Source organism: Xiphophorus hellerii, chromosome 10 (genome assembly GCF_003331165.1).
Source record: "Xiphophorus hellerii strain 12219 chromosome 10, Xiphophorus_hellerii-4.1, whole genome shotgun sequence".
Taxonomy (NCBI): Eukaryota; Metazoa; Chordata; class Actinopteri; order Cyprinodontiformes; family Poeciliidae; genus Xiphophorus; species Xiphophorus hellerii.
In genome coordinates, this window is record NC_045681.1 from 15,388,065 (window position 1) to 15,414,409 (window position 26,345).

Here is a 26,345-nt window from a genome sequence, read left to right on the forward strand (position 1 = left end):
TATCTGCCTGTCAGGGTTAATGTTTCTGTGACACATAAAACGCAACATGTCGTATTTGTTGTGTTTGCCAGTGCGGCATTAATGAATCTCTAAGCGGTTCTATTTTTAAGCTCTCGTGAGATGGAGATCAAAGTGATTTACATGTAGTTTTTTGACACAGTGCATCATTTCCACCATACTGATGACTGAAAAGACTTTCATAATGCCAATAAATGGCATCAGTCAGTGTTATCTATTGTGTGTTGCAAAAGAATTCATATTGAATGTATTTTATTTGGATTCTATATAAAAAACCAAGACCAAGTAGAGCACGATTATGGAGTAGAGGGAAAATGATGCATTGGTTTTCAAAAGTTTTTACAAATACAAACCTGAGAGGTCCGTGTTGTGTTTACGCTCGGAGTACTGAGTCACCTGGTGAGACACTTTTTCCTGCAGTCAAAGGTCAAAGTTCTCCATCTGTCCTTTTTCCAGCTTTGTTTTTAGCTCCGTCCGTGTTCCCATCAACTCTGACCAGTTTTCCCACCTCTTCTGAAGAAAAGCGTCCCCACAGTACCATGCTGACACCACCATGTTTCCACCATGATTACTTTTCCAACACACTCAGTGTTTTGCAAATAAGAAGCACATTCTTCCAATATTTTTCTGTAGCCGAATACAAATTAACTCCATTCCTTTCAGATCTCTCCTTGTAAAGAAAAAACCCTGGAAATCTTCATTTTCCACCCTTTTCTCTTTTTGATCATATCACTTTTTACAATCTTTAAAAATGTCAAACATCTTAATTTGTTTTTAACTAAATGACTTTATTCCTTTTCTTTTACAGATAGCTTGGTGGTACCAGCAGATGAAGAGGTGAGTCATATAATTTTCTTCAGCACAAAACATATCAACTTGTGAAACAAACACATTCTATACAGTTAAATACTTAGAATAACTGATCAGAAGCTGATAATCTGTTGATTTGTACTAGTTGGGTCTTTACTGTAAAGTTCTCTGTATAAAGTTACACGTGAGTTTAGTTGCATAAATACTTCAAGGAACTTTTATGACAGTGTGCTGCAGACATATTTGAGTATTTGTTTATGTTTTCATGTTCCAGATGTCATTTGTTTGCTTTAGACTCTTTAGTAGCGACATCTGATTAATGCAAGTTAGGAACAGAGATACAGTTTCTACATTCTTGGTCATAAGTTTGTATCCAGTTTTGCATTGAGTTTAACCAAAGAAATGCAACAAATTGTGTCTTTGTGGCAGGCTACTGTTGGAAAGTCCCTAAAATTGCATATTTAATTTTGGGGTTTTTTGTGTGTATTCACGCAATAATACGTCATCTCTTGAGCTTAGGCGCTTTTATGTCGGAGTGATTAGGTCATGGTTAGGAGACCAACATGGAAAATATTTCACCTAAAATGACCAGGTACTGAATCGCAAATAAGGGAAAAAAAATGGAGCCCAGATGCAAAAGAATAACCAGAAAACACTGAGACCTTAAATGCATTTTTTTTTAAAGATTACAAGAAAGTACATCTGCTTGGAAGCAGAGAAATTATTTTTATTGTACCGAAGGAGATATTAGGCACAAATTAGACCTGAATAAGAGAGAGACAACAGCACAAATTTAAAAAGCAGCATTCCTATTTCTGAAACACTCCTCCCATTCCAAAAGAAATGACGACTGTTTTTGGAAGTATAATAAAGTCATTTGAATGTTGCATTAATAAGTAATAACATACAAATTGTCTTAGACGAGTCACAGATTACACCTTATTACATATCAAACAAACATTTCAGCTCATCGGCGTAGAAAAGCTCGATGCTGTCCCGCGCTCCTACCAAAACACATAAATGGGGAAAACATCCCTCGGCACACATGATCCCTGGATGTCCACATGAGCGACTGTTTACTGTTTATTTTTAAAGTGGACTTAAAACATAATCCCTTCCTCCTTCTCTCTTGACGCCCTATTTCTGGCAGCCGGCGCGGGTGTGTCGTCACTGCCGGGAGAGCTTCCCCGGCATAACCCAGCTGGAGCTGGAGCAGCATGAGCAGAGTCACCGAGTGTGTCCGTTCTGCACGATGATCTGCGACAGCATGGAGCAGTCCATATTCGAAGACCACGTCTACGGCCACGAGCTGTGAGAGCCGCGTCATCGTCTCTGATGGGTCTCATTGGTTTAAAAAAAAGCAACAAAAAATAACAAGAAAACAAAAACTGACGTTAGCATAAGCTTGTCATTTTAGTTCCAGAAGCTTCTCTAGACCTGAAATCTGCTAGAATGATAAGCTGTCACATCCACATATGGAGAGCTAAACATCTTGAAATCACACCACATTTATTTCTGCTTTTTGTGTTACATTTCTTCAAGTGATTTAATTAAATGAAAAAACTGCATTGTGTATAATAAACACGTAGGAAATGCCTTAGAAATAATATTATTAAATATCGGGATAGAATAATTTATTTCCAATCATAGATGAATGACCCTTAATGACCAAAATGTTGGGAAACCACAATGATAACCCAGCAGGATTGGACAGATTTAAAGGTAGTTTGATCTGCAGAAAGTCTGGGCTGTTGGATCCTTCAACAACTGCCTGATATATAGATGTGCCAGTTGATTCATTGACTTACCCGTCACTTATCTGTGCAGGTGGCAAATTAGTCCTTTCCTTCTGAGAGCTTCACTGTTCTCATCAATATCTGTTTACTACATCTTTCAATTTGGCATTATTAATCATCCATGTTCCATATTTACAGGCTAAAACTGAGCAGACTGTGTATGCAGGACAGAGGTGGATTGTTATTTTGTTTTTGGGAGTTCAGATTTAATATTTGTGGGGGGGGAAAAAAGACTAAATTCAAAGCTTTTCTTGTATTTTATCAACATATTGAGATCTGAGGCTTAATTCTTGTTTTTATTTTTCTTTATCTAGTAACTTACTGTTTTGTTTTGAAGTCAGTGCCAGCAATGTGCAACAGTCCCATAAAACAGAATGTCAAAGCAGTAAAAAAAAATAAGAAATACTGATCAAACCAACTATATTATAACTGTATTTAGTTCAACTTATTTTAAAAATGAGCAAAATCTGTTGCATCTGTTAAATTTCAAAATAATCATGTAAATTAGCTTGTTATATAGTACACCATTTTTTGTTCTGCTGTTTATAGAGTAATGATATTAGTGATGCTAAGCAGCATTACATTAATAGGATGGATTCCTTTAGTTTCCACACTGTGACTCTCCGGGTCTACAAGTTTAACCTCGGTACCGGTAACCGACCCGTACCAACCTCATGATCAAACGGTAGAAAACTATTGGATATTATTGTACTGGGGTTTTTTTTATATAAAAAATGATTGGTAATATTCAGTAAACATCCATAAAATGAACACATCGCATTCAATAATTACCATCAGCATAAAAACTGCAACAGACTTGTTTAATTGTTGGAAGTGACTAAAAATGAGTTGGATTTCTGAAATTTGTAGAGAATTTGACCAAATTTACTTTGTTTGATCTTAATTATCACTGAAATATATCAGTTAGTATGATTATCATTATTCAGTAGTCATTGAGAACCTCAAGTGCTTTTGTCTGAGCTTTCTCTTACACAAAAAATACAATTTGGAAAATCCAACAGACCGAAAATCTTAAAAAAAAAATATAAAAAAAAAAGCCTTAAAAAGTTTCAAGCTGAATAACCTGTGGGACTCTGTGGGAGCAGGGCAGTTACAGCAAACAATTAGGGTTTAAACAGCATTTAGAGGTTAATGTATGCACCAAAGCTTTGCACCTTTGACATTATAACCCAAATTCTGGTCTGCCATACTGAGATCAGAGTGTATTTAATATTATCTGATGAATTTCAAGTGTATCCTGGGTGAGAATGAAGCGAAACCGATGAGAAGTGTGCATCACTGGAAATACTTTCTGCTGGTTTTGCTGCGTAATAAAAGCTCATACAACAAATCTGGTGTAAAGTTTTTTCTTTAAAACATTTTTTTACACAAGAAATTTTTAACATTTACATGTTTAGCACACAGAGGAATTCTCCAATCATTACAAAAAAAAACAACCCGCCACCAAGATTACACTGAATTTCCCATCCAATCACGCGATAAAAAAGTATTCACACCCCTTCCCTTGAACTTTTCCACATTGTCTCACCGCTTCCTGAACATATCACCCAGGAGGTGAAACATGGTGGTGGCGGCATCATGCTGTGGGGATAGTTTTCTTCAGCAGGGAGAGAGCAGGTTAATGGGGAAGAAGGATGGAGCTAAATATCGGAATAAATGACAACAGTCATACAAGTCATTTTCATTCATTATGTATGAAAAAATGCATCACTCATTTTTTAAAATATTTTAATTATTTTTTTTATGTTTCATTAACATATTAAAGACTGAGTGGTGTCATGTAGGTTTTGCAGCTGTAGGCAAGTTTTACAGAACAACAATGGCTCTTTCCTGGTTTAGATGAAAGCGTATTCACGTGCTAGAATGGTCCAGTTAAAGTCCAGAAATCAATCCAATTGAGAATCTTGAAGTTGGGTTTTTGAAACTGTTTTTCCAGAGATGCCCTCCATCCCATCCGACAGAGCTTGAGGCAAGAAAACTGGCAAAAATCTCAATCTCCTCAGAGCTGCAGGTGTAATTACAGCTCTTAGTATTGAGCCACGGGAGGCTAAAAACAGCACATTTTTTAGATTTTTATTTGTAAAAAAAGCACATACAATCTTTCTTCATTTAGAGTTCCTATAAAATACAATGACACTTGCGACTGTAATGTCACAAATATGAGAAGGTCCAAGGTGTGTGAATACTTTTGCAACCCACTGGGAAAAACCGCCGCCTTCTCGAGTCCGATGCTTGACGTGACGCCCGTCTGTCAGTCCGTCCATCGGCTCCAGGCGGACAACCCGCCCTTTCTGGCATCACATCAGTGAACGCCTCCTCCAGTCCCAATATAACAATCCACCCACAAATCTCCCTAAGGCGTCATCTGATTGGCCTCCTCGGGCGTGACATCACGAGAGGTCAGCTCGGAGAAGAGCGCTGGCAGCCAGTACTGAGCCTCCCCGGCTGCTTGAGAGTCCAGCCAGGCCAAGCCTTCTTTCAGCAGATGATCCTGGAAATACGAGGAGCCAGACATGCAGAATATGAGAACATGGAGGTCCGGCAGGGGGCTTCTTGTTTATTTAGGTAACTTGTATTCAACCCTAAAGATATTTTATTGCTACATTTCAGCACTGGTACATAGTTTGATGGGGGTGGGGGGCTCTGTTTGCTGCGTAGTTACATTTCCTGTCTCCATTTGTATTGATCAGGACAAAAAGTCTCAGGAGTCTTGCTACCAAATGACACATAAAAATATCATGAGTAAAAACAAAAAAAAAAAACACTGATTAAAAAAAAGATAGCACCAAAATGTAAGAATGTTGAAATGAAGAATCCTTACAAAGTAAAAAAAAAAGAAAAAAGAATTTGAATTTAAAAGCTTTTTATCATATTTATTTAGTGTTTTACACTTGTTGTGACTTTACTTCCTTATCAGACACCCTTGTAAAATAAATTTTTAATCTCGAGGATTTTCAGGTAAAACAAAACACAATACAGACTTCTGGAGCCCTTCTTTAGGTAAGAACATAAAAACCTTTTTAGCATAAGAGTCAACGATTGCATCAGATAAGGATCTACTAAAGTCCCAAGCAAATATATTAATTTTTAAGACTTAACTAAATGGCATATCCAGAATTTGTCGATTAGCAAAGGTAAAATACTTATTCACATTTTTGCAATCTAATAATAACCAACTTGCAAAATAAGTGCATACAAAAGTTAGTGGGAATCGGCACTTTATTAATGCTAAAGGGTTTAAATGTGACCTGGTTGCTTAAGCAGACTGCTGGGTAACTCACCAGCACGTGACACGCCCGTTCTTTCTCCCATTTCAGGCTGCCTTTGATCTCGCTTACAGTGACGTATCCTTTGTTCTACAAACCGAGAAAGAAACAAATTACTTCACTCTGCAGCAAACAGACACAAGCTTCGGTTTTGTAATGAAAAACCTAATTTTTTAAGCAGGAAATCGGAGAAGCAGATATTTTTGGTGGGAAAAAAAAAACTCAGCTGGTGTTTTACGGGGCCCACTTGAGGCAAGTCCATAGGTTTAAGCCTCACCTATGGTACTGTGATACGGATATGCAGATCAGCACACGCAAAGAGTTTGCAATGCCTCGGCCACAAATTTTCCCTGGACTTTTATGCATCTACAAACAATAATTCATCTAAGTGGTGAATAACATAACCAGATTAGTCAAATTTCGAACATAAGACATAATTACTTATTGATTTTTTTAGGTTTTAGATACCTCCATCTTGTTTAATAGTGTCTTAAGCGCACATACAGGGAAGCTCAATTTAATCATAAAGAAAGGAGAATCACAGGTAACTGATAACTAGTTTAACTAGTTACACCTAGTTGTTTAAAACGAGAGCATGTCAAGGGAGGAATCTGGTATTCCATAATGTTTGTTCAGTTCCACATTGATCTGGATGTACAAAAGGAAATGTGCTTGGATTAATTATTTAATTACAGCTTCATACATCTGGATTAGTTGGCGTGTATGCGGTTTTCTCAATGTAAATCGAAGCCAGTGTACGGTAGATGATGGATGAATTAAAATCAGCGACACTGTAATTTGGTCATATCTCTGTTGTCCAACAGGTGATGTTAGCTGTCACGAGAGACTGCCAAGTGACCTGTCAGAAATCGTCATCATCTTCATGAATGCTCACAAAAACTCCCCAAATGGTCTCGACTCTTTGTGTTACCTCTGCAAGCTGTAAAACGACAGTGTGATCCATGTTCAGTTCTGCTGGGACCGACTGGACCAGGTAAGAGCCGCCAACGGGAATCATCCCAAAACCGTTTCCCATCACCTTCAGTTTCTTTATGGCTCTGACCAAGTCGTCTCTGTGGAGGATGAGTTCAGCCGTTCAGAAGACACACGCAGCATGGATCACTGAGACGTGATGCAGATTGGATCAAACGGAATTTGACCCGTTGAGGAACTTACTGGCTCACGTCCTGAGCATATTTACCCCGACCCCTCAGCACCCTCTGGTGGAGCTCGTCCAGAGTAATGAGTCCTGACACACACAAACACCGCAGAGGATAAGAATGTGTGCGAGATGTTTTCACTCAACAAGCTCATTTTGATAAACCGAGGCACAAAGCCAGAGTGTTCACACGCCGGGAACTTTTTCAGAGTTTGTTCCATTAGAACCTCAAACTTATGAATATTCGACTGGGGTTTCTGGTTAAGTCTTGGGTTTTTATGTTTGTCCTGCATTAACTTCATCCATCTTCCCATTAGCATAACTAGCTTTCCTGTCCCTGTTGAAGAAATGAATGCCTACAGTTAGAAATATCATGATAACAAATAAATGAATTAATAATAAATTGTCCCAGTAATTATTTTGATAAATGATAAATTTTTAGACCATTTTCAAGTGTAATACTGACAATAACATAACAATGCAATTTTGCTCTGTCAACGACCAATAAACTTCACTCTTGTAAAGAACACTTGACACTGGAACAGCAAGATATTTTAAATGCTCAAAGTAAAACACAACAACCAAAAACAATAAATAAAACAGAAAGAAAAAACACTTGCAACCAAAAGCATAACTAAAATAGATTATGGTTTCTTTGTAAATAATATTGCCCTTCGAAAAAATATTAATCATCAAAGTGGAATTTGTCAAGCTCATTTTAATTTATCATGTGGTTCATTGATTAACTGGTTATTGTGACACAATAATTTGAAGTTTGAAGTGGTAAAAGTTCAAAGGCCATTATTTTGTAAATTACTGTAGCTGTCTGGAGGTGGCTATAATCTTAAGGACTGAGTTGACACTTAGAGACAGAGTTGTAACTTTTGAGCTCCGGTAAAAACATTGAGAACTAATCATCTTTCAAAAAACCCAAACTCAAACCTCCATTTCTGTGTTTCAGGGCGAGACACACTTCAATGATCTGTACCCCCAGCTCATAGTAGAAATCTCCCACACCGAGCATCTCGGACCAAAAGCCTTTACCAGCTGTGGAAAAAAGGAGACATTTCAAAGTGTCAGTTGAGGCTTCTTTGAAAGGAAAGTGAGGAAAACGTATGAAAAAGAATCAGGGTTTTCTTACAAGCTAGCGGGTCAACGCCAATGGTGGCACACATCTCCTGAAACTGGACCCTGAACTGGGGGTTCTTACGGATCTCTTGTTTGTGCTTGCTGGCAAACTCCTCAAGGTTGGATTTGAACGTTTCCAACTGTTTTGACATCTGGCCCATAAACAAAACACACAGACTCAGTGAATAAGGTGCTGTTTCTGTATGGTAAATGTATGCATCGAAACAAACAAGGCAGACTCAAACACAAGCTCACCTGAACTATCTGGTCCTCTGCGAGTACAGTTCCTCTTTCTTTGTATTTGGCCTAAAGAAAAGTAACAAATAGAGTAGGCATACAGGGACTGGAAATTTTAGAAGTATAAACATTTATGTAAAAGAGCAGGCAGCCTTGAGGGAATCATCTATGAAACATACAATCACAATCTATAAGTTATAAGTGAATTATGAACTCCCAGGGTTCTCTTTAGCTTTGATCACAATGTTAGACAAATGTTTGATTTAAATGAACTTCTATTTCCTTGGCATACGAGAGTTAAAAAATGTAACTTTTTAACTCCACAAAACATTTTGTAACCTTAAATCACTGTCTTTAGGATGACATTTTGGCATCACAGCTGATGATTTACATATTTCACTTCAAAATTTAATAAAGTATCGTAGTTGTTTTAGATTACTTTTGAAAAGTTGTCACATTCACCTGTATCTTTATATTGGATTCAATTGATCAAACTATATGAAAACAACGCATTATTCAAGACTTTTCATCGTCTTTGAAAACCAGGCTTAGAAGTCAATATGTAGTTACAGAGACGTTGAAATAGTGACGTAAATCTTATAAAAACAGCTGTAAACTTACCTCTGCTAGCTTCTTTTTAGCTATCGCCCCAGCACCAACACCTCTGCGATGCATTTTGTCGAGATTTGGATCAAATATTGTATATAACGACCCGAACGTCGGTTAATTTCTCCACACGAACAGCGCAGATATGTTTTATTTCATAGTAAACAACGAGAAATGTCTAACTGCAGACCATAGAGCGAAGCTCCACCGGAAACGTGTTACTTCCACTTCCGCTGGCCTGGCGAGCCGCTACCGGAAGTACGTAACTCTACTAACGAAATTTTGTGAACATGTCTTTTATTTATTTATTTTTTTATTATTATTTTTTGGGGTGGCGGGGGAGTACAGTGAGGGGGTTTACAATTTGATTCGTACATATATATATATATATATATATATATATATATATATATATATATATATATATATATATATATATATATATATATATATATATATATATAGTAATATAATAATAATCAGACAATAATCAGACAAAAACGTCATCATAATAATGTTTAAAAATATTCAATCAGAAAATTTGAGTTTTTAGATTTAAAGTCATGATGATGATGGGACTCAAAGTCATAAATATATATCAATAAAGTATCGTTTAAAATGTATAAGTCCTAGTAATTCTGCAACCTTCGATGTTTGAGTGAGATTATACAATAGACGGGTGGATGGATAGATGGATGGATGGATGGATGGATGGATGGATTACCACTCAAAAAATAAAATAATGTTGATTTTTGAAGAAATTGAGAGACAATTGAGAATACTGAGATTAAAACTCGGAATTATGAAGAAAGTCAGTTCAAATTATAAATACACTCCAAAATTATAGAATGTAAGAATCATAATTTTGAGTCAAAGTTATAATAATATGAATCAAAATAAAAATTATCAATCACTAAATCACATTTGAATGTAAGTTTCTCAATCATAACGAGTTTTAAAGTCAGTATTGTGAGATACAGTCATTATTTTAGTTTCAAAGTCAAACTTATGAGACAAAAAGGCAATAATTGTCAATAACATGTCATATTTGTGAGATTCAATGTCATAATTTTGAAATTCAAAGCAACAATCTCTGGCTGAAAACATAAAAGGAAAGAAACACTATGTAACTATGGAGTTTTGTTCCTCCATATGTAACAACATTGCGTCATAGATTTAATAATGCAGCATTTAGTGGGGAGTGTGCTGCCGCCCTCTAGTGGTGCCTTTTCTGAATTAAACCTCCGAAACAAGAAATGGCCATCCAACACTTTACGCATGCGCTGTAGGCAGCGTTTTAAAACGAGTCTTGAGGAGGGAACATGAAGACACTCTGAAGTCTCACTCGAGTTGTGGTCGAGGTAAGCTTGAAACCCACCAGAACATGTTAATAAAAGCGGTTCTGGGTTAATGTTGTCTGCTACAACTTAGTCATAACACGCTGTTTCCTCCGCAGACACATTTTGTTCTGTAAAATCAGCCGGCTAACATTAGCCAGCTAGCTGGCTGTTATTGTTTTTCATGAGAACCAAAATGGAGGAGCTTGGCTGCTGCTGCCTGTGTCCTACAGAGCCACTCCCGAGTCCTTGTTGGAAGCCCTTGTTTTAAAATGTCTGCCCGACTACAGAAATGGAGGGTTACTTTCCTTCAAAACTAAATATTTTGGTTCGGACTTGCTGTATCGCAGACGTAACACAACTAAGCGTGAATTTGAAATCCTGGAAGAGATTTTTTTTTTTTAAAGGATGCATTTTTAATCTGCCACTATTCTTTAGCTGGAGATTTTCTTGTAAATGTATGTGTTTCCCTCCCGACTTTCATAAAGAAGGCTGTCTGGTTAACAAACACCTGTATGTTGACTTCTGTATTTGCGTGTGTTTCTTTTTTTTTGCAGCTGTTGCGTCCAGATGGGAAGTCGGTGTGGGGCTGCAGGATGAGAAGTGGCCGTGATCGCCATGACTCTGAGATCCAAACAATTTCCACAACCGGGTTTCAAACGTAAGGCTGACACGGAAGACTTCGGAGTCAACAGCGTGGATCCTGTGAGCATCAAGAACGAGCCCTGTGACTTTGCTATAGATGTTCAGAACGTGCAACGACGGGAGATCCCAAGCAGATCCAAGGATTTAGATCAGAGTTTCATGACAAGTAAAGTTGCCCTAGCTGCCACAGCTCCAGAAACGGTTCAGGGAGACAAGCCTCTGGAGATAACGTCCCCTGTCAGACCAATGGGGGGTGAGGGAACCCCGGTGAAAGGTAAACCCCTCTCTGTTGACAACATGGATAATCCTCAGATGGCAGTGAACAATAATCCAAAGGATGCCGGTGCTGAGGATAGCACAAAAGGGGTTGTTCCTGGAGTTCTGGGCACCGCTTCTATTGAACTGTCCTCCGAAGGAAAGTGGAGGAACATCAGGAAGACCCCTGCAAGTCCGCATGCACAGGCTAACTGCCTCCGACAGATTCTCCTCCTGCAGCTGGACCTCATCGAACAGCAGCAGCAACAGCTACAATCCAAGGACAAGGAGATCGATGATCTCAAGGCAGATAAAGAGACGGTGCGTATAATGTTTGTTTTTTTTCTTTTTAACCGCTTTGATGTCCCTTATGTTCTCTTAAGTTGTATGTTTTCTTTTAAATCTTTCTATGCAGTTGCTTGCACGCATTGAGCGCATGGAGCGTCGTCTCCAGCTCACAAGGAAGGACATGCCGCGTGATAAGCGCCTTTTCCAGCCCCTGGAGCCGTGGACCCCTGACAAAGAGGACATGTGGGATCTGGACATAGAAGAGAGTCCACAGCCCAACGCGGCCACTCCCCTCCCGTTCAGCCGGGGAGGCAAAGGTCAAAAAAGGTAAAATAAGCAGCACCAGACGCTTCTCATGTTACTGACACCTGGGTTGAATGTTAAAAAAATTGCTGGTCCGTTGCGCACACAGGAAAACTTGCTTCGGAGAGGCAAAGGTTCAGAAATCCCGGGGTAAAAGTGCAAAGCTCAGCCCCCAAAAGTCTGAGACGGAGCCCGGCTCTCCCAACCAAAGAGAGCTGCGCAGTAAGGAAACCCCAGAGAAGTCTGTCCCAGCCAGGTCCGGCGCAGAAAGGGACGCTTTGCTCCCCTGCAAAGAGGAGCCCGAGCTGAGCTGCCAGATGGAGGATCTGCCCTTCATGTCAACCACAGAGATGTATCTGTGTTGCTGGAACCAACCTCCTCTGTCCCCTCTGCGTGAGACTTCCCCTAAAAAGGAGGAAGAGGTGGCCAGTGAGTGGACTCCTCATGTAGTACATGATATGCTGATTGTTTGTAAGCCTAACCTAAATCCCAACTTCAATCACTTTAGCAATCCACTCTGCTGAATTCACCGTCTATGAATAACTTCCTTTCTCCCCCCGTTTTTTTTTTTCTACCCTTCCACCTGCCAGTTCCCTCTTGGAGGGAAAACCACATAGAGCCTTTGGAGGAGGATGCCTGTAATATCCCAGAGGTGAGGAAAATCAAAAAGGAAACAATTTTTAAACCGTCCGGAAGCATTTCAGGTTTTAATGAAAATATATGACTTCTGTTCACTTCAAGCCGCTGGATGACGGCACGTTTCTGAAACGCCACGCGAAGCTGGAGCTGGACGAGAAGAGGAGGAAAAGGTACAGCAATAAACTTATTAATGCAGTTTGGTGTTAAGAGTTTAACCAAGGCAGAGTAGTGGAGTTAACACTAAGTTATGCAGAAAGAGAATGTTTTTTATATATATATTGATATATATTTGAATAAAGTGGATGTTAAAAAATGAAATTGAACTAAAACTGCAACCCAACATATTACAAATGATTAATTATTGCAATATGCAAAAAAAAAAAAAAAACCTATCCTGACACCTTGGATTTGCCTTCACTACAAACTGGTATTGTTTTTTGTTTTTTTTTACCCAATAAGACTTGTAGGTAGAATTTTACAGTCATAATTCATTATAAATGAATTGTATTCATTTATAATGAGTAATTCATTTATTCATTATAAATGAATTATTGTAGCAATTAATACTCCAATTACAATATCCAGCAATACTGCCAGCACACACATTAAATATCCTGCAACCCTGATTTTTATATAAAAAAATTCAACCAGCAAACCTCAATCTGTTTGACTTGCATCATGCAAATCATGCATGGATGTGTTTTGTGTTATAAACTTTTAACTAAGAGGACGATGTTTCAGTGGTCAATGTGGCGAATCAGCAGATGGATGTTTGGTTCAAATTTTCTGTGTAAATATGTTTACTTTTTAAAATCCGACTGCGATGCATGATGACTTTTGTGTGTTCATGTCTTCGTCACTCCAGCACTAGAGACCAGGAAATAACAAGTTGTTATTTCATGGAATTCCGAAAATATTTAACACTAAATTTAGTTATTTTAATTTTTTTATGTATTCACTTATTTTTTTCAAGAATTTAACTTAGGAAAATAGTAACAAAAATGCAATTAACACTTGTTATATACACTGAATGACCAATTGCTTAGTGTTTCTGGTATCTCATGTTGTTTTTTTTTAACTTGCCCTGCTGCAGTTTGCATGTTGAATTTTCCTCTTTAATGTTTTCAGATGGGACATCCAGCGAATCAGAGAGCAGCGCGTGTTCCAGCGTCTGCAGCAGCGCATGAACAGGAAGAAGACCGTCCAGGAGACCGAGCCCGAGCTGTCGTCCTTCTACCCCGAAACTGAAGACGGTACTATTGAAGGACTTATTATCTAGTTTTGGAAGAAGAAAAAACTTGGGTACTGCAGGGAAAAGTTTTTAATTTTTTTTTATTTTTCTTTTAATTCTAATTGCAATTCTTCTCTCTCTTCTAGTGGAAGCTATAGTGATCACTCCGTTTTTGCCTGTGGTTGCATTTGGTCGGCCGCTGCCCAAACTCTCCCAGCAGTAAGTCTGCAGGTTTTCGTTTGTCTTTCTGTCACTTTGACTGTACACCTGTTTTAAGAGATATGTTAAAAAGCTTACATCAGATGGGAGTTTGTTTTTTATATTACCAATACTAAACAAACAGATTTTATAGTAGGAGAAAATGATTTGAGAAACATTCAGAACTTGGGAAGATATTCACTCAGTGGATGAATCTTGAAATCCTAAATTAAGAAGTCACCAAGCTGTATTTATTGCTGTATGAAATACTTGGTTTATTCACCTTTGAATGCTTTGTCATAACTCCCTGTGGGGCACTAAAACACATGCATTTTTCTCACATTTTTATTTATACATATGTTGTTGGGGTTTTTCTGTGCTTAATTTTAATTGTAAGTAGCAGCTTTGAGACAATCTAACAATAGTCAAATATTTGCTATTTTTTATTTAAAATTTTTATTTATCTTCATCCAATTTTTCATCAGCTTTTCTTATTTCATTAAATCTTTTGCAATTATATTACAAGATTTTTTAAAAATCTTTACATTAAAAAATCTTTTTCTTTATTCCCAACATTAAACTGTGCATTTGAAGCCTTTAGGCTTTAAAGCGAAACCCCTGGAGAAATTAGAGAGGTTAATTACTTTAGCTGATTCCCTTTTATCTGAACAAGAAATGCCAAATGGTTCAACAACAAAAGTTATTCTCATGTGTTGAACCGTTGGATTGAAAGGTATTCGAATAAATTTTTCCCTCCAGGAACTTCGAGCTGCCCTGGCTGGACGAGCGAAGCCGATGTCGCATCGAGGTGCCCAAGAAGCACACGCCTCACCGAACCTGTCGGAAGTGAACGCCGGAACGCGACGACAGCAGAGCGGGTCCATGACTGAGTTTTAAAATGGCCTACAGTTCAGGGCAGGGCAGTCAGTTAATCATTGTGTGCAACTTGCAGTTGCTTTCAGTCTGTGGGGTATGAAACCACAGACTGGTTTTCTCTCCTGCAGAAAACTGGAAAAAAAAAGAAAAAAAAAAAGAGGCAAGATTAGTCAACTCGATTGCAACTGTTCATCCAAGAGTTCAGAGCATGTTTTTGTTCAAGCTGTGCCATTAGAAATCAGTTTTTATCACTCAAAGATGGCGTTTCAATCAGTTTTGATGCATTTTGTTCTGGCAGGATGAGACGCCTCATCTTCAGCATGTTGGGGTGAAATATTAAGTCACGCAAAGAGGAGCTTAAACTCTGTATAACAAGCAATACAGCCACATAATTCTCGCTGTGAGTAGCTTTTCTCCATGCCTAAGTGGGAAAAAAAAAAAAATCAAAATTCGATTGTATCGTGTTGCTCTTATTGTTTGCACACAAATTTAATAAGATTTTGTCAATGTTAACTGTGATATGGGAGTTTTGAACAAGCATGACTACATATATAAAATAATCTCAGTACTTGAGCCAATTCAGTGTACGGAAACAGATCGCCTAGCTGAGAGGTTCGTTCACGAAAACAGAGGAGTGGAAATAGACGCACTTGGCTTTAAACTTAGGAATCTGTTCTCTGTTTTGTTCATTTTTCATGTGAGCTGCATGGACTGTTTACCTGTTGCAAAAAGAAGATGGTAGCATGGCTTCAGCCCAAGACGGGAGAATCTTTACTTCTCACTGGGTTACTAAAACTACTAAAAATATAGTTATTTTTGGAAGCATGACAATTGAAAAGGAGAGTTATTTTTCTGCTTTAACAAGCACTGCAGCCCGAACAGCTTCCGCTTTACAGGTGATTTTTTTTTTTTTTTTTTTCTATTTCCAACCTTAAGACATGCTCGCATTCAGCAAATATTAGGCAGGTTATGTGTATGCGTTGCTCTCCTGAGTTCGGAGATGTTTTAGATTACTAAAAAGCTTTCTGCTGTAGTTCTAGCAACCTGTACGCTTCTCAACACTCTCTGCCCGTTTTCCTCTCTGAGCTCCTCACAATCACAGCGATGGATCTGTGCAGGCGTCCGCTCCACCTGTTCTGCGGTCTAAGCAGTTTGGAAATGCAACATGTTTTTTTGTTTTTTTTTCCTTGTCACTGTACATAGCTTTCAGAAACAAATGTACATAAAACATGGCTGTTATTTTTTTATTATTTAATGTTGGAAGTGTTCAGTACATTCAATATTGTTCTATGATTGTATGTTGACAAATTGACAGTTTTGAAAATAATTTTTTTGGAATAAAATTAATGTCTACGACACACATTTGTCTTTTTCAATATGTATAGCATTTCAGATCCATTCCTGCCCATAAGTGAATACAAATCACACATCTTTCAATCTCTTCCTGCCTAACCTTTAACCCTTGGGGTTAAGGGTTAAAATAAGACACCTATTGTGTCCTGTTTAAATTGGTCCTGATCAACAGTTTTTGGTTCCTTCTGAAGATTTTTTTTATTTAGCTTTTGACTTTGCTTTTTTTTTTTCCTTCTTTTTTTTGGTCCATTTCCTAAATTAATATTCATCAATGCTTTTGTTGTCTAAGGCATTTATTTAACTGAGTTGTGAATTATTCAGGCAGTAAATTAAACAAAGGGGTGTGATGAGTGTATCAACAAGAAACAATGTAACTCATTTTAAGTTGGATATCTCCATGGTTCCTCCATAATCTTTATGTGTTCATTTCTGACTTTTTTAGACTCAGATTTCCAGTTTTGTTCTTACACAAAACTGCTTCCTACGCACCATAAAAAATTTTGAAATTTAACTTTGGCATTTGCCAGGTCCTGGGGGGGGGGAGGATATATTTGTATTTCCAGACTATTCCTTATCCTGTTGTCAAATGTTTATTCCTTTTGGTCTTACCTTCATTGTATTTTCTTTATATTTTACTTTGTCATATACGTAGAGTTCTGTCTTCCTCACTTCTTCCATCATATCTGGCCTTCTTTCCTTTCACCCTTCCTTTGCTTTGCCTTCCTTCCCACATGTTCTTCCATTTTTTTTGCCCCCTCTCCATCTTTGTAAACTGGTAGATGTTGGAAACGTTATTTATCCCAGGGTTATGAAACAATTGGAATCTACTAAACAACTAGGAACCCGCAGTTTATGCCTCAAGAACGGTCAAGGACGGAGTCAACAGCCAGACCGTTTTAGGTCTTGTCCATGTTAAACTTCTGTTGCCCACAAATAACCTTATTAAGTAAATCAATAAGAATTTTAACAGCTTAATCATTGACTTGTTTGATTCTGAGTGTCCGAGCTAAATGAAGTAAAGAGGGTTTGACTGCAAATTGTAACTTGAAGTTACCCATTAGGTCAAAATGCAACATGAAAAAGACAAACTGCAGACAGTGTTCTATAGTTTGAGTGGCATGACAGAGATAATCTTGGAATTACGTTTTGACAGCTACTTTACTGAACTAAACAAAGGATTAGTACACAATTATACCATGAAAAAGCCTCTCTCACCTATTTACAAGAACCCTTCATGTTAAAGTGCAAATCATGTAATTCCCCAATCTGCTCTTAGACACTGAGAGTGTCCCAAATATATCAAATAATGACATGTTTTACACATGAAAACTGACCCATTCGCCAGTCTTCTGGAAAAAAAATGTTTATTGAATAAAGCCAAAATTAAGATTTCTCAAAAAAAAAAAAAAAAAAAAACTCACCACACCACAAACTCCTTAACATTTTGCAATAAGGACACTGCTGATCTCATAAACGTCAGTAAAAGAATCGCCAGGAGTGTTTTCCAGAACATAGCCTTCTTTGTCAAATTTCAATAACCATCATCATAATAAACTATATTTTCCACTAGAACCTTCCACATTTAAGGAGAGTAAAAATGCTGATAACGTTTTAATATTGATGATAGAAAAAAAAACACCAAACCCACCTCATGTACAAAATGCGCTGACATTTCTAAATGTCAGTCATAAAATTTAGCCTTCTTTAACATCTCTAGATTTTTTTTGGTTTTCCTTGAATATTCTGTAATTAGTGTTGATTTAAACCGTAAATACATCATGCTTTGAGAAGTTAGTCTGTACAGACAACGTGTGTCATTTGGCAGCGTCTTAACTGAATCGAAGAGGATTTTCTAGACCTATGAAGGATAATGACCCTCGTAATGATAAGATACAGAGCACACACAGTAAATGAAAATACCTCAAACAGAAAGCCATACACCTTATGGAACAGCCTGCTCGCTGTTAACAGTCGGCCACTTATGCCTCCAAAAGAATCTAGACGCAGAGATTCGAGTGCGTTTGTATTGGTGACCCTTGCCAAAGTGCGCTTCTCTGACAGTTCTTGCGCATTTAGTCTCTCCGCAGGTTATTCAGACGCTCCTCCAGGTCTGCATCCGCGTCGGCCAAGGCGGCCTGAGGCTCGGCCTTCTTTCCGCCGGCCACGGAGAGGCTCCCCCCGGTGCTGGGAAGATCTGCAACAAAAACGCAGGGGGGACTCAGCGAAATGCTGAGAAGAATATTGAGAGAGATGAGCTGCTGAAGATCGGGGGGGTTTTCTTACTTGACAGCTCATCGGACAGGTTGAGACCGAGCTCATCCAGCACTTGGGAGACGATGGCGTCGCTGCATGAGAAGCCCATGTCAACAAACAAGATATTCACTGTGTTTTTAGACAGAAAGACTTTTTGTTCCGTTGCCCCCTTATTTCTGGCCTCATGCTAAGCTAACTAGCTGCTGGAAAGTTTCATATCCCTCACAAATAAGGATAATCCTTACAAATGTAATGTTTAAAGTATTCACTTTTGACACTGCTTAGTTTACCTCTCCTCTTCATCGTCCTCATCCCCCATGGCGTCATCGATGGCGTCGTTCATCATCTCCTCCTTCATGTCCATCATCTCGCTCTGTTTCTCAAACTCCATCATGATCTTTTGTATCTGAGGGAGCTTCAGCTGCGGGAATGGGGGGAAATTACATCATCAGAACAGGAAGGAGTGCTGTTAACTTCCATCACAGAGAGCGTGGAGCACAGACCTGTCTGTTCATGGTGGCCATGGCCTTGGTGACGCCTTTCATCGCCTGTGCCATGCTGTTGTTAGACTTGAGCGTCTGGATCTTTAGGCTGACGGCCTGAATGTTGGCTTTCATCATGATGAACTTCTTGATGTAGCGCCGCGTGCGAACCAAATCCTTCGCCATGATCTTTACTGCGTCCTGCGGAGATTGAGTCAACACAACATTCCTTATGAAACAGACATATCCGTTTTTTTCCTTTTTTGTTCTTTTTTTTTTTTTACAAATTTATTCTTATTTATCACAGCATGTCCTAACCTGTACCTGGTTGTTGTTAAACTTTAAAAGTGTGTCATGCTGTTAGTTTATGGGCAAACAAATAGTTGGAGTTTTTAGTTTTGCTGCAAGTAATGGATAAGCAAAAAAATGATTATTTCCCAGTATTTGAGCTGCCAGTCACCGATATGATGAACTGGTGCATCTTCCTTTTAGCTCACCATTTGTCCCTGTTTGGCCATCTTCTTTATGTCAGCGATGATCTTCTTCTCCTGCTGCTCCAGCTTCATTCGCTCTCGGTCCAGATCTCTCATGGCCCGGTTGAGCGCCCTCTGGTTCTGCCTTAGCATCTCCTCCGGGGTCTTCCTCTTCCCAAACAGGAACTCCATCTGTGTAAGGAAAGCAAAGGCAAAAATATTCTAAAAATGTAAAAAAAAAAATTTAAGTTTAAAAAAAAAAAAAGAAAAGAAAGATGAGTGAAACGTTCATAAATGCTGAGCCGAGCCATGAGGTTTTCATAAACGCAGTTGCTATTGTAATGATACCTTAAGAGGCTAATGAGGCATTTGGAGAGGATAATGTCATAAAATGATAAACAATTCCTACAATGTTTGTGACAATGTATGCAACTTTATGCTCACTTTAACATTTTTGTTACAATATCAAGGTCCAAGATAAAAATGAAGCAAAATATAGAATAGACATCCTTCAAAAAATGCAAAATGGGGAAAAAAAGAACAGTGACTAATGTAAACAAATGTTTGAGTCTGTGAAGCAAAAAGCTTTTCCGACAAATCAATAACTTGTCAAATAATTGTTCGTGTAGGTGATCATTTCAAAAACTATAATAAATAAAAAAATAATTAATTAGATAATTAATATTCATTTAAGTGCGCAAATTATTATAACATACATACAAATTATAAAATGTGTCAGCAATCCCACCCAATGACACTGATAAAATCCAAAACAGGATCATAAAATAATGTAATTAAATTGTTCAAATAATTGTGTATATACTGTATATTTGAACAAATAAGGAATTCAAGCATTTTTAGAAAATTACTGAAGGCTTAAAATAATTACAGATAAATGCATCTATTTATGGTATGCATTTCAAACTGAATCTAAATTACCACATGTATAAATACTTACTTACCAGCTTATTTAATAAGTTATGGGACTACAGTCGGAATAAGATCACATTTCTTCTTACACAATCAGGTGGAAAATTAAGTGAACCTTAAAGTAGTCTGGAATGTGCTGAGTCACTCATCACTTGACCGATGACATCATTACAACCAGATAAAAGTCTTTGTGGGCCAGATCGTATTTGTTGTTCAGCCACAAGTCTGAACTATAGAGCAGAGAACAAGATGTCGTAACAAAAGAAGGATTCATTGTATGTTGATGTGCTGTGAACCTACAGATTAGCTATAACTGTGTCCCATCAAAATAACTGTCATGTTATCCAGCAAAGTGTCAAAAGATATTTAACCTAACGCACACAGACAAGCTGCTGGTAGCTGGCCAATTATAGCTGGCACTTTTTTTATATGTATATATATAAAAAACGTATTTCCTAACAGATAAATTTGTCTTTATCGTAGGACAGTTTTCAGCCCCACTGGCCGAATGTGCAGCAACAGGTGAGGGAGGGGCAGTGCATCTTCACTCTATGCTCTGTAGAGACAGCCAGTGAAAACTCACTCTGGCAGCTTCTTTGACATCTCACTAAACGGACTTTAAACCAAATCAACAGCAAGATAGAAGTTTTTAGTAACTATGAAGAAAAGAAGTAAAAACTACTATGAGTAATAAATGAAAGCATTTTCTCTTCTGAGGTGAGCAAATTTATGAATTTATGTACTTGCTGTAAAGAAAAGCCCCTTTCAACAACATAACATCGTTCTGGTCTCCAAAATGACAAGGTAATACGTTAATAGTGGAAAGTAGTTTTTAAAGTATGATTAAACTTTCAGATGTAGGTGAGATAAAATATATATTTTTTAGAGATATCTGACTGAAACACGAGAATGTGACACTTTCCATCCTTTTGCCAGAAAAAAATACTGACATATATAACGAAACATGACGTTATTTCTGATGTATCAGCTAACTAATCGGTTAGTTCAGTACCTGTACAAGTAGTTATATAAAAAAAAGAGGGGATTTCCATCTGAACATGAACTGTTCACCACAAAAGGATCTCGTTTTAAGCGTCTTTAAATGATTTCCAACATGTTGTCCTTTTACGTTTACTATATTAGTAAGATTAAATCCTGGGTTGTAAATCTCTCAGCTGTTGGTTATGTGCCCAAAAGGCCTAAAGTCAGGTTCGAGCCCCGTTTGACTCGGTTCTGTTCCTGTCTAACCTGACACGCCGAACCCACCGGAGCCGAGACAAAGTCACACTTACCATAGACCACAGTTTTCGTCAAAGGCAGGGAAACACAGAAGACAAACGGCGCCCAGTTGCTCTCCTCTGACTTCAAATAGACTCAAAATTAAACGCTTATTTGTTTTTCTTCCAACGCTTCCGTGTTGCTACAGTTGCCCTTCCGGGAAGTGACGTAGCCACGGAACAACAAGGAAGACGTCAGTTTTGCCGTTTCGTCATGTGAGTCAAGTTAATCAAATTGCCGGAAGTTGACAGAAATAACTTTTAAAATACAAGTGTGAATTTAAACAGGCACCCAAAAGAAAAATCCACGGCTAAAAATTACAGTAAACAGATACAGGTGACGTTGTTTTAAATAACAAATGTACAATGACAGTAATAAAACACAGCTGGGTAATAAAGTTTGAATTTCCACAATAGAATTTCACACTTAGTGGAATTCAATACACAAATATAACAGTAAAAAAAAAAAAGCAAAGCTAATTCTGCAGGTACACTTACGAGCTGATGACATCACAATAAGCACAGTGATTTGACGTCAAGCAATAAGGATACAGAAAGTTGAAAGATAAAAATCTTTACACACTAAAAAATGTGTCATAATGTAATATTTTTCTGGAACAGCGGAGGTGCAAAAAGTTCTAACAAAGCAACTACAAAAGAAAAACAAATAAAACAACAAAAAAGTACAGAATAAAATGGAGTCCATACATAGTGTAGCCATAAATCAGAAGTAAACTAATCAATAAAATTGCACTTGTGTTTTTTTACATGGCCCAGTTCAAAGAGGTGAGGTATTAATTAGAGTTATAACACTGTAGTAAAAGTTGCCACTACATCTATGGCTCAAACACCCTATGTCCTGGGTGGTTGTTTGAGCTGCTACCCTCGGATCACACATACGATATAATAACCAGGATATAATATATTATTACAGAAAGTTGATACTGGTAAATATCCTTTATTCACAAAGTTGATTTAAACATTAAAACAAATTAAGAACAAAAAACATAGAAGAAAAAGAATAAAATGGACATCGCAAAAGTATAAAGGAAAAATAATTAATTCATGATTTCATGATTTAATGATTTATTAATTATTTGTCCTTTAATCTGAGTTAAGAAGAGCTGTTTTATGTGTTTTCATCCAATGTATAGCTTTTTTTTATCTTAAAAACTACTGACCCTCATAAATTTTTTTATGATACATTCACTAACTAGTGTTGTGTTTTATCATTGATTTACGTTTCACATTGGGTAGTTGGAACGAGTTTGTTATTAGTGTGCAATTTTATTTTATATATAAAACACGTACAATACATTTTGGGTAAAAGAGTAGGCTATATAGTCCTCGTTCTATGTTATTATTTATTACATTTCATTTATTTTATGGGATTTTGTTCGAATGAAGAACTTCTAATGATTTCAGATGTGAAGAAATGATTTGTTTTGTCTTTTTAAATATTATGCCAAGAACGCTGTTCATCGCGCTTTTATTTTATTAGGTAAAATGTTTTGATATCCGGTGTTAAAATTGTTTACTTGACATAGCGTGATCCGCACATGTGCGTAGTTCACGTACAAGCTGCAGATATTTCTTCAGTAGGTGAAAATACTCCCATCTGAGACTCAACAACGCTTTGTAAAATGTATGACCACATGGAGTGACCTGAGGATTACAGACGTTTTCGGCAAGTTTCATTTGGACGGACTTTAATTGCATCTCGACCTTTTTTGCAGCTATTTTAACATGTGGCTCAGGAGCTCTACCCACCAGCACAAGTTTGTTCTTGACTGGTGCCGAAAACTGTCCAGACCAGTGTCCTCTTTGGGGCCTCCAGCAGAGACTTCCCACCTGAGCCCAGAGGACAGAAACCGGGACCCTGCGGTCAAAAGGCGCCACAGAGGGTCAAATCCCTCCACTGCTCCACATCACCCTGCTGTAGCTGAAAGGATAGCAGATCGTAAGAGGTCATTCAAGGATAAATCCTCAAAGAATGATATCCCACCACCACAGAATCATGGGAGGGGGGGAGTCTTCAAGGTATCGTCTGAGCTTAGGAAACTGAGTCTGGAAGACTTCCCTGCAGACAAAGAGAGGCAGCTGAGACCAAAGCAAGAAGATACAGCTGATGTTGTCTTTGGCATTGCTCCCTGTCTCCTGGCTCTCACTCAGGGGAGAAGGAAGGTCTACCAACTGTTGGTTAAAGATGGTGAGACCTCTCTGAGGGCCTCTGTCATATCGGTATGTGAGGAAGCACATCGGCGAGGGGTACAAGTCAGTCGGGTCAGCAAGAAGGATCTGGACAAGATGTCCTCTGGAGGAGTACATCAGGGAGTATGTCTGCGAGCCAGTCCCCTGAACTTTCTCACCTTTGACTCTGAATCCAACACAAGTGGGCATGGCATCCCTCTGTGGCTGGTCCTGGAAAGAATCCAGGACCCGATGAACCTGGGCGCCATCCTGCGCTCTGCTTATTTCCTCGGCGTGGACAGGGTGATCAGCAGTCTTCGCTATAGCTGCCCGCTGTCTCCCGTGGTCAGCAAGGCCAGCTCGGGCGTCATGGAGGCCATGAGGGTGTATGGGTGTGACAACCTGGAAGACATGTTGAGGACGAAGGTGAAACAGGGTTGGCAGGTGGTTGGGACAGTGGGAGCAGATCCGGAGGAGTCCCGGATTCCTGTTGCCTCTTGTTCGGACTTTCAGGTGACGAGGCCGACGATGCTGCTGATGGGAAGCGAGGGGGAAGGGCTCTCCGGGAAGCTCCTCTCCGTGTGCCAAACCCTGCTCACGATCCCAGCTGGTAGAGACTTGGCACCCGGAATTGAGTCTCTGAACGTCTCTGTGGCCGCAGGCATCATGCTGCACTCTCTGCTCACAAAGTCCAGATGTTTGTCGCAGAAGGAAAGTAGACCTTAATGCGCTGCTAAACAATGTCTGGGTGAAACCTGAAATTATAAAGCTGGTGATTTACTGGTATTATTATCAATAAACCTTTTCCAAAAACTAAAAGCATCAGTATATCTTAATATAATTCATGCAAACACACTAATAAACTGTATCCAGTGACACATACTGTACATAGAAATGAAAAAAGATTCAAAGGCAAATCAGTTTATTACTGCCAGCTGTATACCATTGATGATCCTTTCTCACCTACTCAAATTGAATCTGCAAAACTGGCAGCTTAATTAGTTCCATCATAATTCTCTTCTTACATTTGAATGATTTGTATTAATATTTATCAAGAATAAATGTGGGGAGGACTTAGCAAAAGGATTCACAACCTTTTTCGACAGTTTCACACAGAGACCATACATAACATGGAAGTTAAATTACACATGGTTTGCAAACCTTTTTACAAATAAAAATCTAAAATGTTACATTCATTTGTACTTTCATTTCATTGTTAATCCAGCTGCTAGTCTGTACCAGCTCTGCACATGTACAAAATAAATTTTGTAAAACAACTGAAGCTCAGTCAGATTAGATGGAGAGTCTCTATGAACATTCATTATTAAGTTTTGGATTTAGTTATGGATTTTGGACCTTTCTAACATTCATGATGTGAATTATTCCATTGCAGCCCTCACTCTATCTTTAGGGTCGTTATTATGCTTTAAGTCCAACCTCTGTCATAGTCTTTTTCTGCTTTTAGCAGGCTTTCTTTAAGAGTTTGACTGTATTTAGCTCCATCCATCTTTCCATCAGCTTGTCGGAGACTCCCTATTCCCACAGCTTAATACTGACACCAGCATTTTTCAGTGGGACTTTTTTTTTGTTTTCGGGATAATATGCAGTTTTAGTTTTTCACCACACATGGCATTTTATGTCTAATAAAAAATGAATTCTTTGTTTTGAAATAGTAATATTTTTCTCCATATTTGCAGCGTCCACCACCTGGATTCATTTTATTGCAGGGTACATGCATGAAATTACAGATCCCCTGAGATAAGTGGGATTTTCTTTTCACTGTTTCCGTTCAACGATGGTACAACAGTGAAAATTGTGGAGAATATGACTCCACAATTTACAGTTTAGATTCTCCCACCTAAACTGTAGAAACTGCAGGTCTTCTGTAGACCTCTGCAGCTCATCCAGAATGACCGTGGAACTCTTTGCTCCTCTAATTATCACTCTTACGGTCCAGTATGTCGGTTCAGGGGAACGTTCACACCTCAGTAGGTATGCAGTTGTGCCGTGCTCTTTCCGTTTTCAGCCGATGTTTGAACAGCGTTCTGTATGACGTTCAGAGCCTGTCTGCTGTGTTCCTTCTCCATGCTGTCTCTTCCCTGAGGCTCTCGATAACAACCCTCTGAGGCCTTCACAGAACAGCTGGACTTAAACTGAAGTTAGATTACACACAGATGAACTCTATTAACTAATTACTAATTTTGTGACTTTAGAAGGTTGGTTTTTGTTTTACTTCTCTCTAAGGCCCATGCCAAGCTTCTTATTCGGTGAAAACCTATGTGATTTGCTAGTGTCTCAGCATGTTACCTATTACATATAGTGAGTTTAAAAAAATTACTTACCGAAACGTTCTTTTAAATGGTGCTTAAAACCTTGACATCCAAATCAATAGTTTTCCTGCAGCAATTTGGTAACTGATTAAATCAGTGACGTCTTTGTTCCAGTGGATGATTATCGTTCTTAGAGAACTTCACTGGAGCGATTGGATGTTTTTATTGCAGGAAAAACATGAGTCACATCACTGATTCATCCAGTACGTCAGAAAGCTACGATGATGTAGCTGCAAGCTCAGCA

The 26,345-nt window shown here is 38.4% G+C and overlaps 5 protein-coding genes and 1 long non-coding RNA gene across 7 annotated transcripts in view; 4 read left to right on the forward strand and 2 right to left on the reverse strand.

Moving 5' to 3' along the window:
• calcoco2 (calcium binding and coiled-coil domain 2) overlaps nt 1-3,975 on the forward strand; it is a 10,455-nt gene extending 6,480 nt beyond the window's left edge. The window contains exons 14-15 of the mRNA XM_032573879.1: nt 827-855; nt 1,979-3,975. Coding sequence (XP_032429770.1) covers nt 827-855; nt 1,979-2,143 — 194 coding nt within the window. The 3' untranslated portion in view covers nt 2,144-3,975. The remainder of the gene's footprint in view (nt 1-826; nt 856-1,978) is intronic.
• Nucleotides 1-4,798, forward strand: part of LOC116726930 (uncharacterized) — a 22,671-nt gene extending 17,873 nt beyond the window's left edge. Inside the window, exon 3 of the long non-coding RNA XR_004340725.1 lies at nt 4,692-4,798. This is a non-coding gene — a long non-coding RNA (uncharacterized LOC116726930). The remainder of the gene's footprint in view (nt 1-4,691) is intronic.
• On the reverse strand, nt 4,705-9,295 carry snf8 (SNF8 subunit of ESCRT-II). Its single transcript, XM_032573880.1, has 8 exons — nt 9,057-9,295; nt 8,454-8,504; nt 8,212-8,350; nt 8,013-8,117; nt 7,088-7,160; nt 6,843-6,984; nt 5,927-6,001; nt 4,705-5,136 (listed from the first exon to the last, which is right to left on the reverse strand). The coding sequence occupies exons 1-8, from the start codon at nt 9,108-9,110 to the stop codon at nt 4,999-5,001; spliced, it is 777 nt and encodes a 258-aa protein (XP_032429771.1). The 5' UTR covers nt 9,111-9,295; the 3' UTR covers nt 4,705-4,998.
• A 977-nt stretch (nt 9,296-10,272) lies between these two features.
• Nucleotides 10,273-16,173, forward strand: msl1b (MSL complex subunit 1b). 2 transcript variants are annotated; one of them, XM_032574104.1, is made up of 9 exons: nt 10,273-10,402; nt 10,936-11,599; nt 11,694-11,893; nt 11,979-12,340; nt 12,460-12,521; nt 12,611-12,678; nt 13,637-13,761; nt 13,886-13,958; nt 14,697-16,173. In XM_032574104.1, the coding sequence occupies exons 2-9, from the start codon at nt 10,997-10,999 to the stop codon at nt 14,785-14,787; spliced, it is 1,584 nt and encodes a 527-aa protein (XP_032429995.1). In that variant the 5' UTR covers nt 10,273-10,402; nt 10,936-10,996; the 3' UTR covers nt 14,788-16,173. The 2 variants fall into 2 exon arrangements, with proteins under 2 accessions (XP_032429995.1, XP_032429996.1); XM_032574105.1 differs by having other exon boundaries at nt 11,979-12,298.
• A 198-nt stretch (nt 16,174-16,371) lies between these two features.
• Nucleotides 16,372-21,760, reverse strand: chmp2a (charged multivesicular body protein 2A). Its single transcript, XM_032574106.1, has 6 exons — nt 21,597-21,760; nt 19,399-19,566; nt 18,923-19,102; nt 18,710-18,840; nt 18,450-18,511; nt 16,372-18,360 (listed from the first exon to the last, which is right to left on the reverse strand). The coding sequence occupies exons 1-6, from the start codon at nt 21,597-21,599 to the stop codon at nt 18,239-18,241; spliced, it is 666 nt and encodes a 221-aa protein (XP_032429997.1). The 5' UTR covers nt 21,600-21,760; the 3' UTR covers nt 16,372-18,238.
• Nucleotides 21,761-23,112: 1,352 nt separating this feature from the next.
• On the forward strand, nt 23,113-24,961 carry mrm1 (mitochondrial rRNA methyltransferase 1 homolog (S. cerevisiae)). The gene has a single exon (XM_032573342.1). The coding sequence runs from the start codon at nt 23,328-23,330 to the stop codon at nt 24,495-24,497; it is 1,170 nt and encodes a 389-aa protein (XP_032429233.1). The 5' UTR covers nt 23,113-23,327; the 3' UTR covers nt 24,498-24,961.
• The last annotated feature ends 1,384 nt before the right edge of the window (nt 24,962-26,345 follow it).

Coding starts and splice junctions, on each gene's coding strand:
- chmp2a (XM_032574106.1), bottom strand. Junction 19,103..19,398: donor TGGCCAAACAGGGACAAATG/GTGAGCTAAAAG, acceptor CAATCTCCGCAG/GACGCAGTAAAGATCATGGC. Junction 18,841..18,922: donor TGGCCACCATGAACAGACAG/GTCTGTGCTCCA, acceptor CCATTCCCGCAG/CTGAAGCTCCCTCAGATACA.
- msl1b (XM_032574104.1), top strand. CDS start 10,997: ATGACTCTGAGATCCAAACAATTTCCACAACCGGGTTTCAAACGTAAG. Junction 11,894..11,978: donor GGAGGCAAAGGTCAAAAAAG/GTAAAATAAGCA, acceptor TTGCGCACACAG/GAAAACTTGCTTCGGAGAGG. Junction 12,522..12,610: donor ATGCCTGTAATATCCCAGAG/GTGAGGAAAATC, acceptor GTTCACTTCAAG/CCGCTGGATGACGGCACGTT.
- mrm1 (XM_032573342.1), top strand. CDS start 23,328: ATGTGGCTCAGGAGCTCTACCCACCAGCACAAGTTTGTTCTTGACTGG.
- snf8 (XM_032573880.1), bottom strand. CDS start 9,110: ATGCATCGCAGAGGTGTTGGTGCTGGGGCGATAGCTAAAAAGAAGCTA. Junction 8,351..8,453: donor CAGAGGACCAGATAGTTCAG/GTGAGCTTGTGT, acceptor TTTATGGGCCAG/ATGTCAAAACAGTTGGAAAC. Junction 7,161..8,012: donor CCTGAAACACAGAAATGGAG/GTTTGAGTTTGG, acceptor TGTGTGTGTCAG/GACTCATTACTCTGGACGAG.